The following is a 16,473-nucleotide window of genomic DNA, read 5'->3' on the forward strand; positions in this document are numbered from 1 at the left end:
TTTTTAAGACAGTATTATTAAAAAGTAGTTAATTGCAATGTATATTTTAAAAATATAATGTTTTTAGAAGATTGATAGAAAAAAACTATAGAAAGTACCTTCGGGGTACATTCGGCATTTAAGTTCGGCCAAATACATATTGTGAGATATAATTTCCTTAAAATATTTTTTAGTTTTTCTTTAAAAATATTCCTTTAATATCGTTCGAAATTACATATAATTACCAAGCGTACTTGTCTTGACGAAAAAGCCATTTCTGACGGTGAGTGCGCTAGAAAATATAGGCATAAGAGTCAAACATTGATTTGCATATTAAAACAAAATTGAACATGTAGAGGATCTGAATTTCAACCAGACTGATAGCGGTGATAATTACCTGGCTATGACAGTGGTGTCGAATTTGCCCCAGCAAATGCCGAAGCTACTCCGGGTAGGGGCACATTGGGTGAATTTGACTTTTTTTTACAAAACTGTAAAAATGTTTAACATATACTAATTTATTATATGTTTTTGGCACAAGTTTTTATAATTAAGTATCAGACAACAATAACCAGCCATAACGTTTTTATATCTGTTAAATAAGTGTTAAGATATAGAGCCGAATGCGCCCCAGTCTCCCCTACTTTGTACATTTAGTAAATCTAAACCGTTGTTACGCTCTATTAGAAAATCTAAGTAAAAATTTCGATGTTCTAGGCCTATCCCATATCAATACTACTATATTTAGTATTTTGGAGTACCCTTTTCAGGATTTTACCGTTGATGATTGGCAGCAATGTCCGAATTTTCAACATCCTACTTAAGCCGTTTTGCCTACAATTTGTACCTTGAATTACTTTTCGTACTCTTATAGTTCGAATTTCCACAAGTCAATCGATTTCGACTTAAATGACATGTGGATGTAGATAATTTGAATATAAATAGTATATTTCCTCTTAATTCATCAGCCATTTTTCTACCCTTTAATGCAGTAAATGCTAGGCTACTCCACTATTGATGAGGTTGATCCAATTAGCCAAAATTTAACATTGCCAATTTTCATTTGTTAAATTAAATTCATGTCTATTAACCCTACGGTCAATAACCAAAAAAGAAAAACGGATATCAATAACCGTGGTACATTTGTACCCATCCAAAGATAGCTCTGTAGTTTCTGACTTCCATGAGTCGCCCTGATGTATATATAATGTATACATAATTTTGAGTTCCTACATGTATATCAGATCCAATATTTTAATTCATTACAACGCTATTTTTGGATGGGTACAAATGTACCACGGTTATTGATCTACGAAAGTAATAACTTTAAAAAATTGTAAAAATTGTATATATGGAAAATATTTATACCTCAAGAATGATTCCTCAAAATTTGATGCAAATTTTTATAGCATTTTTATTAAAAAAAAGTACAAATGTACCGGGTTATTGACGGTAGGGTTAAAGACGGCCGGTAAAATAATTTCTGCGTTTTTTACATTCGTTTCTTATTTTAATTGATGCACTGACAACACTGTTTCTCTCCCAATTGCTTATTCCTTTAGTTGTCATCTATTGTCAAATCGGTCGGCCGCGAATTAAAATCGTTGAAAGAAAAAGTTTAAATTATCCAAAGAAATGTGTTAAAATTTATTAAAAAGTGTTAAATTTGTGAATTCCCTTTTTTGTTTTGTGTAGTAATTGCAAAATTAAGGCGTTTTCTATTGTAATTCATTAAAAAGTAGTGCCTACAATGAGATAGCAATTGTTCCTCTTCTTTTGTTTATGAGAGAGAATTGCGTGTGTTACAATGAGAGGGAGAGTGATTTTTGGCAAATGGTTGTGCTGTTCGGTTGAATGTTGATCATGCCGAGCATTGTTTTTTTTTGTTTTGTTTTAAAAAAGTAAACAAAATATACGAATATGCATTTATGAATTAACCTTTTTAGTAATTATGTATATAAAGACGTAATGTAAATAACGTACCTATGTACATTTGTTATATGTCGTGGTTAAAGAGATCATGCAGATATTCAAAGAGAGTTCAAGAATTAATTTATCATTAATTTCAAAGAGTGTTGTGATACATAAAAAAATTGTATTTGAAATAATTAATTAGTAATTTAATGTGATATTAAAGATATGGAATTTTATTTGTTTTCAACTTTTTTAAATGGAAAATAATTAATCAGATCGGCATTGGGTAGCTCTACCAATAATGGTAAATGAGGTAAGTTTTTATCGATTTGTTTACGAATAATCATCTTCCTATTACTAGAATAATAAATAAATAAATTCTACAAAAATGTTAATTACATTAATGAAATTTAATTGCCTTAACGAATTGTTTTGAGAGGTGTATCATTCTTATCAGCTTATTTTTAAATATGCACACTTTACATTCAAACATAATTGCTAGCCAACGACTCATATATTGCCTTCTATTCGAAAAATGTGATTAAAGGGACCCCCATTCTCTATTTCAAATTTAGACTTGTTAAAGGCATTAAATTTGCATACTTGCATTTGAAGACTTAAAAAATAGGAAAAATAAATTGACCAAATGTCGTTGATGTATTGTTGTCCTTAATTTCGATGGTGGGCATGTTGCCGATAAGAAATACACCTATGGCTCTGGTATAAAGTAGAATTTTCAATTTGCAAATTAGCGAAATGGGAGACCAAGGAAATAGGGAAGATCTTTACTGATTGTTTTTTATTTTTTTTACGAGACGGGATGTTATAGCTAATCTAGCTTATTTTTGCCCGATCGATTCGATTTTTTGTCTCTAAACCCTTTTTGTTCTACACTCATGAGGTAGATGTAGATCATTATACTTGGGCCGATACTCGCATATAAATAGCTTTTGTGATGAATTAGTATATAAATGGAGGAACTTTCTTATGTCACCGAGGGTGTGTCAAAATAGGGTCATGAAATGAAATATTCTTCAAACAAGTTGTTCACACTTGAAATGCCCATAAATACAAATTACAGCCTCTTTTAAGCATAAAAACGAAGACTAAATTATAATCTAATCAGAAATACAAATATGTTCTTTATTGGGTCTCCGATAAATATTTTCAGCGGTTGCCTGATGATGTAGGACATCTACTTAGATATAAAAATAAATAGAAGTGGAAATCTCTACAAAATTTATTTTGATTGAATGATTCAAATGTTCTGGTCTCATACTTTTAAAAAAATAATACTAGTAATTTGAAAAACTCTGGTAAAGAGGCATTCCTGTTTATCAGGTGTTCTCGACCAAATTCTCAATTAAAAAGTTTATAAAGATAACGTCATTTCGGTTTGTGTTCTCCTACATTTGATTGGAAGTTTTACTATTTTTTGGGGGGCACAGGAAGGCTTTCAAGTAAACAATGAAATACTTGTAGTAGTATGTCAGGTTCAGTAACGGAACTTAAATTCTAAAAATATACTTGATGCATAAGTATTTTCTCTTTTATTATTAAAATTTCCGGAACTCCTGTTTTCGAAATGGAAAACAAATTTATTGTCATAACAAAAAAATGATGAACACAGTCTTGATTATTTCATCATCTTTTTTAGCCTGTTTCTTCTTTTAATTATTCGTTGTTTGGGTCTGAGAAGTGATTGAACCGCAGAATAATCACATTTGATATTTTCAATCTAATAATTTTATACACTCCGAACAATACAACAACAGAAATATACTCGTAAATGAAAAATTAATGAGAACTGACACGCAACTTTTTTTTATTGTCTTTATAACAATAACAAAAAACGATATATAAATGAAAAACGAATTATTAAATATTAACTCATTAATGTATAAACAAAAAACAAATCTCAAATGACAGATGCTACCGGCTGTTGTAGCAGAATCGGCTGCAAGGGTTGCTTGTGACTCATCAATCGTATGTGACTGGAACTGTGTGGTGTTCGAGTTTGTACAACACTTTCGAATCCATTGTCGCCTACCACTTGATAGTGGACACTTCGCACCATACCATTGGGCTCCAGCAGACCATATTGTCCTGTGACTTTATCACCATGTCGTTCTTCCATATGCATCATGTGTACCTTGGAGGGAGCATGATCTATATAATAATGGTATTTATAGTTTAGCTATTGAAGGAAAATGAAAAAAGAGAAACAGAAATTATATTAATATCGGAGAAAGGTATGATTTATGTTCCTATTCAAGAAATTTATAAGGACTTGAACAATATAAAATGGAAATCTGATAAATACAGAAAACTTATTTACAACTTCCTGTAGCATAGAAAAAACAATACCAATTACCCTATGTAACGTACCTTATCATCATTGTGGAAGTCATGGTAATTTGCATAATATTCCATGTAATAGGGAGCCAAACACATGCCGCTCCTTCCCATTACCAGCAGTGCAAAGGCTAAGCTTGTCAATATTTTCCCTGTTACTTTCATTGTTAATTCAAGCTGAAAAAAGATCAGAAAAAAAGAAAACACTATTAAAGTCTCCACAAGAAATCCAAAGTAGCCGATACTGTCCCTTTTTCCATATTTTTGTTTAAATCGCCTAATGGCTTCTTATATAATAACTCACAAGACTGACAACAAAGTTTAGTAAAATTTCGCCCCAAAGCAATGTGGATATCTCAGTCACGTTATAGCATTTTCGCCATAAAACGTTTTGCAAATTATTAAAATTTTTCACACTTGTTGCCACTCAAAAAAAGCTCAGCAGCCTGCCATGGGCGTTAGTTATGCTCCGGTTTTTTGCAAAAGTCTTTTGTCTTGCATTTAATCAATTTGTTGCATTCAACTACTGTTATTGCTATTGTTGTTGGTGTTGCATCAAATTGTGTTTGGCTGCAACAGCAGCAGCTACTGTCCATTGCTGGTGGGTTTAACAGCAACAACACAACAACTAAACTGGGCACCTTCTCTTACTTCTGTTAATGCGATAATCTTGCGCACATCTATGAAATGTTTGCCATTTCTATGATTTGTGGTTCAATTGCGATTGACCCTATTTAGTTTGGGCCTTCGTGTCGGGATTCGTGTAAATAATCGCAATTTACCAATTGTTTTTGTTTTTTGTGTTCTGCCTAAAGTGTTTCCTTACGACTTCAAATAATGGAAAATAATAACAATTACTTAGGCTGTGCAATTAAAAAACAAGCTAGCAATAAAAGCTATTTATTCTTTTAAACTCTAAATAATATATTTAATGCTTTCGGGTTTATAGGGAAGCTTCTGAAATTATTACGCGTCTGCTTTTCAATATAAATTATAATCAAAATAAGAGAGATACTTTTAATATTTCTGGCCTAGGCAACACAGTACTTGAAAATGTTCAGCGTAGTCAGTACGGTTTGAAGTACGTCCATGTGTTATGTTATATACAGAAAATTTTATCAATAAACTAAAAAAAGGAATTAACTCCTGAACATTTTCATGGGATAATTGTGTACACGTTTCGAAGTGGATTATGGCTACCCACTTTAACTCTTGTATGGCGATGGATCATGGTGCCACAGAACATTGATGCCATGAGTGAACTAATAATTCAAGATCTTGATGTAATATGCCATGAGATAGGGAAATCCAATATAAAAAATATAGTTTTTGTAGGAGCTTTAGAAAACGGTTACAAGATCGTCAGAGACTTTTGAGTATGAAATAGCTGATGGTCATAGTCAGCTCTGAAAACTGGATATATGACCAGTTATATAAAATTATTCGCAATGTGAATAAAAGTCAAAGAGAAATAACGGGTCTTAATCTCAGGTGTATTTTGAATGTGAATGAATGACTCAAAGATACCAAAAGATGGTATCTTAATGATTCGCTCCGTGTAGATCTAATATGAAATGAATCGAGTATTCATCCAAACTTTGAACGTGGTAAAACTTGTCCATTTACCTCCCAAAAAAGGATTGACATTTTGAACACATCTGTGTACATCTCATATGAAGCAGGTTAAGGTTAAAATATTCCGTTTATGAGCATAATTTTACAAGAAATTGATATTTGTATGTATAGATCGTCATATTCAACATTTACTTGATACTTGCTTGGCAAGAAATAATATAACTTATATACTTGTTTGGCAAGAAACAATATACCCTATACAACTACCACGAAATCTAACTTTTAGTGCGGTTCTATATTGTGAGCCTGGACAATATTTCGCAATAGTTTTACATTATTGAACAATTATAGGTCAACAGATCCACTTTCTTACTCTGGCATATTTTCCAAGTCTTATATTCCTGAGGTGACCATTCACGCGATAAAACATAAATTTGGTCACTTATGGTTTCGGTTGATCTGACCCTCGGAATATTGACCGATCATCGTCTAAACAGCCATGCTAAGTATTTGGTTAGATCCCATTCACCGTGTAAAATATGTGATGTTCTGGATATACTAATGACCTCTAGAGTAACTAGAAAATCTGACAAAGACAGTTTTCGGTTCATTGCTCGCCCTAAATATCATCTCAAGATCACCGAAAATTATAAGCGTCGTCCTTGACCCTTGACTTGATGTAAAATTTAAAAAGCGATCAGTGCTACATTTCCGACCTCTAGTGGGGAAATAGTAATACTAAACAGTATCATAATACCTAGACACCTTAAAATATTAGAGTACATATAATAATATAATTGGTATAAATTATTGATAGCGATATTCTATGAACTTCTCGGATATATATGACCTAGGGGAGTAAATATAAACCCCCCAGAATACAAATTTTGTCATTTTTCAAACAAAAGTCTGGGTCCATTTGACCCGCTCAATATTGACCAATCTTCATCAAAGCAGTCATGGTTGTTTTTTGGTCAGATTTCCTACCTGGTGTAAAATTTCGTGGTGTTTGGGTAATAATTGTGGCCTCTAGAGCGACCGGAAAATATACAAAAAGTTTGTGGTACACTTCACCCCCTAAATATTAACGAATCATACAAATCCACTAGGAGTCTTCATTGGCCATAACTCGTCTACATGCATGTCCATAACTGTGGCCTGTATCGTGTTTACAAATTATAATGGACAGACGGACGGACTCATATGCCAAGGTCGACTCAGCTAGTCGAAATATGACGATCGGTATACGTAAATGTGGGTCTAGGACCAATATTCCACGGAGTTACAAACTCTTGGGGCTGCACAAAGCTATTATACCCTGATAACATTGTTGTGTAGTGTATAAAAATAAATGCAAGCTTAACAAAGTAGTTTCAATGCATATTTACAAGACTCTAATGTCTTTCTGGTTTCATGATATATACGCTTAGGGCTTTAATCTCTAAAATGTCCCTCCTCCAAAATCATACTTGCATTCTATTATATATGAAGCGATTGGACTATCGGATTCTACCCAACCATAGCATATCGTCAAATGTAGCCTATTGATCAACATTGCCTATCTATAACACTAAAAAAGTTATCTAAACACTCGAGGTTTGAATCATATTAGCAATCAAGTAGTGTTAGTATTCAATATTATTAACATTCATAGGTTAAAGAAGCCATTGACTTAATGACGGATACGAACGATGATGCATGATGTCCCTTTGGTCTTTCCAGCATATCTATTAAATCATTGTGTGGGTACCAAAAGTAAGCAGTAATAATGATTATAAACAAATAACTAAATGTCAATGAAGATTATGTACTAATTAATGGGTATCGTCATCGCCATCGTCATGTTCATTGATGACTCTTCATTGGTTTCCCATGCAATGTGTACCTTGTAAAAAATCCCCAAGAGATGTTTTAAGCGGTCCATCCGCTTTGGACAAGACAAAAAACGAAAAAACCCCACGATAATAATAAACTCCTCACCTTTTCTAAGTAAGTGTTGCCGTCATTAGTTGTCTTACCAATATTGATTTTTTCGTTGTTCGCAAAATATCCAACTTTTGTTGGTCCATTCACTCACCGGCTGGCTGTTTGGTTGACTTGACTGACTGTCGTTTGGCCCACCAGCCACCAGTAATAGAAACTTGTCTGGTGCATCATGCAACAATGTGCAAATGTTTGGCTGTATGAATGATGGCAGCGCCACCACCATCACCACCTAATTTCTTTTTGACAAAGTCCAGAAACAGAAAATGCTACACTTCATTTCGTTTCATTTCATTTTGGAATCCCAGCAATTGGTGGACTCTGTGACGTGATTGGTTTTTTGTGTGAGTGTGTTTCGGCCCATTGTTAGTTTTGGTAAGATGGGTTAGCTGTTATTGCAATTTCAAATTTTATTGTTGTTGGGTTTTTTGTTATTAGTAATGTTTGCCAAAGGCGAAAATTATGCCACCAGGAACGTGGACTTTTGCAATAGGTAATAGTTAGCTTTTTATTGCAACGGATGCCTTGAAACGCCAAAATACGAAAAGAAATAAAGAAGGCAATCTTGTTGGCCACAAGAAATGATTTGGGAAGACTTACAAAGGAGTTTTCTTTTGTCGAAAAAACAAAACGTTTCTTTTCCTATATGGAAACAAAACCAAACTTGTGGTTACTTGGCCGTCGGTGTAACTGGTTGGTATTGCGTTACTGCTACCCGATTTTGACATTTCCCAGTGACACAATGCCTAAAGGAGTCGGATGGCAACAAACATTGTATGTGTGCCAGGTTGTAACCTGGCATGGCATGGTCAAATGTATGAAAACATATCATTTCTTCTTTTGTTTTTTTTTTTTTTTTGCAAGAGTCCGAAATATTTGAGACTTTACGAAAATGTAGAGATTTTGATGTCAGGAGGATAACGTGAGGGAAACGATTCCTTAATTGTATATAATGCCAAAAAAGAGATATGTGTAATATTATTTATGATTATTTTCTATTTATTGTGAAATAAATATACCATTATGTGTTGGGATTAGCCGCTTAACCCATTGCTACCGTATTTATTGGGTATATTCCAAAGAGAGCTTTATAAAAATGTAAATTGTTGGAGTATATAAAATTGATTCTGATTTAATATATGAAAATATTGCATATAGCCAATAACTTATGATGCACGAAGTCGTGCTATGTAACATAATTTTTTCTAGGTTGATTTGTTTCTTCCACACCAAATGTAGAATCGTAAGTCATTGTGAAGGTGAGGTAATCAGCTGTAGTTATAAGTGTGTTGGAAATATCTCTCTTTTAAACATATGACCTTTCAACTGCACCTTCCGTATGGACCTATAGTTATAGGGAAATTGGCGTATACGTGGCGCCAACATTTATACGCAACCGTGCACAGTAGACAAATTATATTTCATTTTTAAGGACCAAAAAAGTAGTTTACATTTTTTTCTTCTAATTTACAAATTTATTCAGAAACATATTCTTTTGGAGTTTCTGAAAGAGCATTGAAGCCCGCCATATCACCTAGATAACGTTGATTCTCAAATGATTTGGTGAAAATTGTTCAAAATTTGAACCATAAGATACAGAATGGTTTTGAACGGATTTTTTATTTTGTAGGAAGTAGTCAATCTTAGAATCTTAAAATAACATAAAAAGACAATGTAGGCAAATTTTGCTGAGTTAAAAAACTTTCGACTATTGCCCAGGGGAGAATTAAAAAAAATAAAATTGGCTATACAATTTAAATTTTTTTCTGTCCACAATAGTTTAATTTAAGAAACTATCAGTTTCAAAAAACACATAACATCTACTTATTTTTAAACGCTTGTGACACAAATTGCCACAACCACATATGGGTTAAAAAATGTTACGACTTTGGTAACAAATATTCAATGTTTGTCACTAAAAACGGTAATACCACCTCAGGATATCTACAGTTTTTAGGCACTTCATAAAACTGTCTTCGGTCGATTTTTGATTTTTGTTTGTTTTTTCTTCGAACAAAAATTGTGTCATTTTAATGCTAAAATAAGAAATAAACATTTCGTATCTCTTAACTACTAACATACAATATGACATGAGGTTTTAGTGCCTACGAACTGATATTGTCACCATTGTAATTAACAAACAAATGGAATTTATACATCTGACAGGTTTTGCCATTTTTGGGGAGTTTTTACAAAATGAGTGGCAAATTGTGTTGTAATATAAGGAAATGTGATTTTTTATCATTTTTAAGGGAAAATGTTAAAATACCTAACGTTAATGTTATAGCTTATTATAGAAATCTAAAAAAATATGAACCAGCGATGCTGACCTTGTTATTTATATTTAGGTTTATTGACATTCCCTTATATCCCCTTTGTAGCCTTGTTAGACATTTAGTTTTTTCGTGTCTAATTGAGTGAATACCAGGAACTGGACCTCATTGCTTAATCCAAAATTTTTTTCTGATTTTAAGTAACCCAAAACGGTCAATTAACCACACATAAGTCAGCCAGCCAGTCAGTCGGTCTACTCTGTCATGTTCAAATCCAGTTCAAAACCACTTACTGATGTCTTTCGTTTCCTTATATGTGATAAAGGATAAATAGTTTGAACAAGGATGGAAGGTGAGGTAGAATAGGATAACAAATACAATTAACCAGGAACAAAATAGATATAAGGGAGCCATTCAAACACTAGCTTCAGTCGGGTGGGGGGTTCTGATCTACTTTGAGCTGGTGACCATTCCATCGGCACATAAACAAAAATTTTATTCCAGACTCCCGAATTATATACAAACAAAAAAAAAAAATCAATACCAAATATGTAGTTTAATAAGGAAACAAAACAGAAACCCCTTCGATTAACTCAAAACTATGGAAAAGACTGAAATCATCATAAAAAGAAGTGGATTCCAAGGTGTTCGGAAATCCTAGCCTCATTACCCTACCCAACCATGGTTTTAGTGGCAGTATTTTTACTAAAACCCCCTACTTCCATACCTACTTTATTATTACATCACCACGTAAGCAAAATGATCAAGAATTCAGAATTTCATTATGTCCAAAAAATATATTTGAAAAATAATTCACATATTAATATACGAATATTGGTTGATATTGTAATGACTAAAAATTAATCATAACATTGGGAAAAGTAATTATGGATTCTTAAACGATTCGATTAGAAATTAAAAGTATTATTAAATTTAGGTATTATGCGGAAAATGGTGTTCTATCGGACGGACATACCAGGACATAAAATATTCAAATTCAAGCTAATGTGGTTTAAATTAAAAAAAATATATAGAAATAGACGAAAAATATGCAAAATTTCAAATTTAAGAATGTTTTGGAACTTACGAGTTTTTTGACTTACTGAGTTGTATTTTACACTACGTTGTCCTTTTTTCTCAATATTGCTGATTATGTCGCCGAGGCCTCAGGATCATTATCGTTGTATTGGAGATGTAAAGGATGTCATTCATGTATGTTGTGTATGTGTGTGTGTGGAAGGATTGAGGATCCTTCTTCGTGTTAGGCTAAAGTGAAGGGAAAGATTCAATAGTTATAATTTTGCATATTTTTAGGGTTAGAGATTAATTATATTCTACAAATCTTTCTTTACGATACTATTATTTTAAGTTTAGTTTTTTTTTCTGGTTCTGGTGTAGTTGTTTGTGTTGTCTTTTTTTTTTTCTTTGTTACATCAATATTCAAAGGCTGTTTTTTTTTGTTGATTGAGATTGATTATCATCAACCATTTTATGTGGGGTATTGTTGTGTGTGGTTTTATTGTAAAGTGCTTTTTGTGTGGTTTTTGCTGTTGGTTTTTTGGTTGATCAGGTTTGTGTGTTCTCATTCATTTTAAGGTGTTTAAAAATCAATTTTTCATAGATATTAATTTTTGAAAAGGAAAAGAAAGAATTTGGTTTGTCGATCACTAATGAAACTCCAATGCATTAGTTTGTCGTTTGTGCTGTGAGAGTTTTGAACGAAACTACAATTGAGAACAAATGGAACTTATTTCTGATTGGCTAATCAATTCAGCAATTGTTCTCAAAAGGAATGCAGTTCTACTCTCGTTGGCGAAACGTTATTTTTTTTGGGAAATTTTTAGGTTTTTTCTGATAATTCACAAAAATTATAATCAGAAGATGTGTGTATTATTATCAAATATAATAATAATATAATTTCCATAAAAAAAATAATAATGAATAAAAAAAAAGTGCAATGCCGTGTGCGGGGTTTGAACTCGGACGCTTGGGTTGGTAGTCGAGAGCACTTGCTCTAGGCCACAGCCAGGTCTCGATCGCGGCTGCTTATTTGGCAAGTACATTGGGGCCGTTTGGAATGCAGGGGAAACGATTTCCAATTTTATGGAATAATTCCACATTTAAATTGGAATATGTTTCTAATGTTTCTAAAAATAGATTGGAGTTTTAACTGGGAACAGTCCTTTCCCAGCAAACATTGTGACGTTAGGATGGTTAGATTTCAAAATTGAACAACGTTCACCACAAACCGGGTAATATCGGTCATTTTGACGACGATATTAACAGGAATTTTGAGTTATGTGTTTAGGGTCGCATATCTTTAGCGTGATACGTTCCTACTGATTTTCCTTCTACATCTTCAAGGACATAATAGTTGGTGCCTAATTTAGATTTAACGACACATTGAATGTAGACAGGAGCCAATTTGGCGTTAAATTGTTTTTCAGCACTACTCTGAGAAAAGTTTCTTCTATATACGGTCTGTCCTACTGAATAGGATATGGGTCTGGTTCTGAGGTTGTATTGATTTCTGTTAGTGATATGGGCTTCATGCAGGTTTTTGCGTAATTGGATTCTCAATAAGCTGAGTTGATCCTCTCGATATATGGGAGAAATAGAATCATTTAACATATTAATGTTTTTCAAGAGAGTATAAGAATCTCCATGAGTGATCATGTCGAAGCCGAACGTGGCAAAATATGGGGAGCATTTAATAGCTTGATGATATGAATTGCGTAAAGCACAACTGATTGAACTTAAATGTTCATCCCACATTTTATGATCCTTTTTGAGATAAGCTCTTATTGCTGCTATAATTGAGCGGTTAACCCTCTCGGAAGCATTAGCTTGAGGGGAATATAAAGCAGTATAATTATGCTTAATGCCTAGTTTCGTCAAGAATGCGTTAAAATCATTTGCTTTAAACTGAGTACCATTATCACTAATGATAAACTCAGGTACACCAAAGATATGAAAAATCTGCTTTAACAGAAAGTCTTCTATATGCTTTGAGGTAAATTTCCTCAAAGGACACACCCAATGAAATTTAGTTAAGTGGTCCAGAACAATTAAAAGACCTATATATCCATTTCGGGATCTGGGGTATGGACCTAATAAATCTATGAACAGTCGTTGAAAAGGTCTAGTAGTGATTACTTCCTTTCCCATTTCTGGTTTAAGATTTACATTTGGGTGTTTAGTAGATTTGCAAATTTCGCAATCACGAATATAATTACGAACATCTACTACCATTCCTGGCCAATAAAAATGCCGTCGTATGAGGTCTAAAGTTTTGTACATACCACCATGAGCAACTATAGCAGGGTTATGGAATCGGGATATGACAGATTGTCGTAAATTATTGGGGATCCACAATTTCCATGTAGAATTTTCTTGTTCTTCGTCCCCACGATAAAAATCGGTGCGAATATAAACAAATTTGTCGATAATTTTTAAATCTGGGTACTTAATTTGATTAGCTTGGATTTTAGTCCGCAAAGCTTGGTAATCAGTATCATCGAAACATGCTGAATTTAAATCAATTTCAGGTTCATTTAGTTCAATGCTTGCGACTTCATCAGAATTTACTCTGGATAGCGCATCCGGAACCACATGGTCTTTCCCTTTTCGATGACTGATATCAAATTTGAATGCCTGTAACTTTAGTACCCATCTGGCTAAACGACCGGATAGATCCGGTTGTTTCATTAACCAAAGTAATGAAGCGTGATCTGTCACTATTTCAAAATCTTGCATTTCTAGGTAACATCTAAATCTCTTCACAGCTTCGACAGCAGCCAGGCATTCCCTTTCGGTAACACTATAGTTACGCTGTGCTGTGTTCAATTTTCGCGACATATAGGCAATTGGTCTTTCTTGTCCGTTTTCGTCCAGTTGAACTAATACGGCACCAATTCCGTAGTCTGACGCATCACAATGCAGAAAGAATTTTTTTGAGAAGTCTGGGTTGGCTAAGACGTATTTTGACTACATTAAAAGCTTCGTTCGCCTCAGGGGTCCATTGAAACTTACGTTTGGAGGATAAAGTTTCCGAGATAGGAAATGTGATGGAGGAAAAATTATCAATAAATCGTCTGTACCAGCCTGCCAATCCTAGGAAACCACGGACTTGTTTAATAGTTTTTGGCACAGGCCATTTTGTGATTGCTTCGATTTTGTCGGGGTCAGTTTTTATGCCCCCATTACCGATTACATATCCCAGGTATTTCACTTGGGTGACACAAAAGTGACTCTTATCGATATTGAGAGTTAAATTCGCTTTTTTAAACTCTTCTGCAATTCTCACTAAAACAGATATATGGCTTGGAAAATCTTCTGATACAATTATCAGATCATCTAAGTATCCAAATACGGAATTTCGAAGATCTGGTGGGATAAGGCTGTCCATTAATCTGCACATGGTCTGTGGCGCGTTGCACAGACCAAATGGCATAACAACAAATTGATATAAGGGGCGCCCTGGCACGGTGAAAGCTGTTAAAGGCTTCGCCTCATCACTTAACCCTACCTGCCAGTAAGCATCCTTCAAGTCTAATTTAGATATGATATTCGCCTTGGGCAATCGGGCGAAAATGCCTTCAATGCTTGGCAATGGGTATGCATCTTTTTTTGTTACACTGTTTAACTTTCGGGCATCTAAACATAAGCGAACTTTGCCTGGTTTAACCACCAACCTCATTGGCGAACTCTAAGGATAACATACGGTCAATTTCCTCATACATCAGTTTCTCAACCGCAGGGGAAACTGGATAGTGCCTTTGCTTTATGGGTTTCGAGGACCCTACATCAATGTCGTGACTGATTAATGCTGTTCTACCCAATCCTTGTTTTGCAAAGTTGGGAAACAGATTGATAATAATTTGTAATTGCTGACGTTCAATTTGATTTAAAGGATATTGATTTTCAGATTCATTGTTAACCGATGAACAATCAATGGCTGATATAGTGGACAAGACTTTTGTTTCCAAACCGACATTAGAATCAGATATAATGGCAGATTCGAAAATATCAGCGGCTAAACGAAAAGCTTGGAGAAAGTCAATCCCTAAAATTAGTCTTTGGGTTATTGAGGGAATTATGAGAAATTTTAAACGTTTCGTTTGGTTACGGAAATTAACATCTACGTCAATGGATCCTGTAATCTTTTGGAAGTTACCATCCGCGGTACGGACAGAGGATTTTGAGGGATTAAAACCAACAATTTGAGAAAAATCTTCGGTAGCTAAAGTGGATCCAATACAGGATATATTAGCTCCTGTATCTAGCAATCCTAATTCGTTGAAATTCAAAAATTGGATTTTGGCATAAAATCTACGATCAGCTGGATTATTGACAATAGAGGATACGATATATTTTGCGGACTTTTTACGCCTTTTAAAATAATTTCGCAGTCGAAGGGTTGAACGTTTTTGAGGCTTAATTAAACCACAAATTCCGTCACTAAAAATTTCATTTCGTTTTTTCCATTAGTTGATCCATCAGTCAATTGATTTGCCACAGAGGCATGTAATGGACTTGGTTGACCTTGCATTAAATTCATACCTCGCAATTTCTGTGCAATGGTATTTTCGATTATTTGTTCGATCCTATTATAATCAATTTCTAGTCGAGATTTGTTATTTTTAGAGGTACGGGTGAATTCTTGCCCTTCCTGATGTGTCTGAAGGTCATCGTTGACTATGGTACGTCTTGGATTTGGGGAAAAAGGATCAGTATTTTGAGTAGTATTTGGATTTGGACGATAGTTTAAATCTAAACTAGTGTTATTGTCCTGGAAAAGATTCTTACTAAAACTTCGAGTATTAGGGCGATGAGCTAGAGCTCCTCTGGCTTTACCTCGACCTATATTTTTAGAGGGTTTAGCTGAACCAGCATTAATATGGATAGTGTTAGGATTATCCTCACCTATTAGCTGATCGGGAGGATATTTTTTAAGATCAGAGAGTTCGCATGTTTTATGACAAGTTGGACAGTTTGCTGCAGAAGACAAATGCTTCTCGATACAACTGACATGAAAAATGTGTGAACATGTTATTATCTTGTAACAATCTTGAATATCAAAATTCATTTCTTCATCACAAATTGTACAAGTGTTGTTATTCAATGACGTTGCTCCCAGAATTAGGGGACCAACTGGACTTCTTGACATAGCCATGTTGATTTTCAAAATAAATTGGTTTTAAAATTGGTCAATTAAGAAAATTTAGATTTAGATCAATAAGTTTTCAAAATACTAACATATTAGCTTACGGTTTAGGTGACATAAAATAAAGTGGTGGAAGAATGATGATACAAGTCTTTAGAAAACAAATTGGGCTATGGAGAATTGAATCAAAAAATCCTATGATATAAAAATTAGCAAACCAGTGTACTT

The 16,473-nt window shown here is 33.9% G+C and overlaps 1 protein-coding gene across 1 annotated transcript; it reads right to left on the reverse strand.

Annotated features, from left to right (window-relative positions):
- Positions 1 to 3,808: 3,808 nt before the first annotated feature.
- Positions 3,809 to 4,421, reverse strand: LOC133323275 (cuticle protein 7-like). Its single transcript, XM_061532216.1, has 2 exons — positions 4,282 to 4,421; positions 3,809 to 4,090 (listed from the first exon to the last, which is right to left on the reverse strand). The coding sequence occupies exons 1-2, from the start codon at positions 4,411 to 4,413 to the stop codon at positions 3,812 to 3,814; spliced, it is 411 nt and encodes a 136-aa protein (XP_061388200.1). The 5' UTR covers positions 4,414 to 4,421; the 3' UTR covers positions 3,809 to 3,811.
- Positions 4,422 to 16,473: the final 12,052 nt, after the last annotated feature.

This window comes from Musca vetustissima, unplaced genomic scaffold, assembly GCF_032173495.1.
Source record: "Musca vetustissima isolate MV318-11 ecotype Yass unplaced genomic scaffold, APGP_CSIRO_Mvet_v1 utg56881, whole genome shotgun sequence".
NCBI lineage: Eukaryota > Metazoa > Arthropoda > Insecta > Diptera > Muscidae > Musca > Musca vetustissima.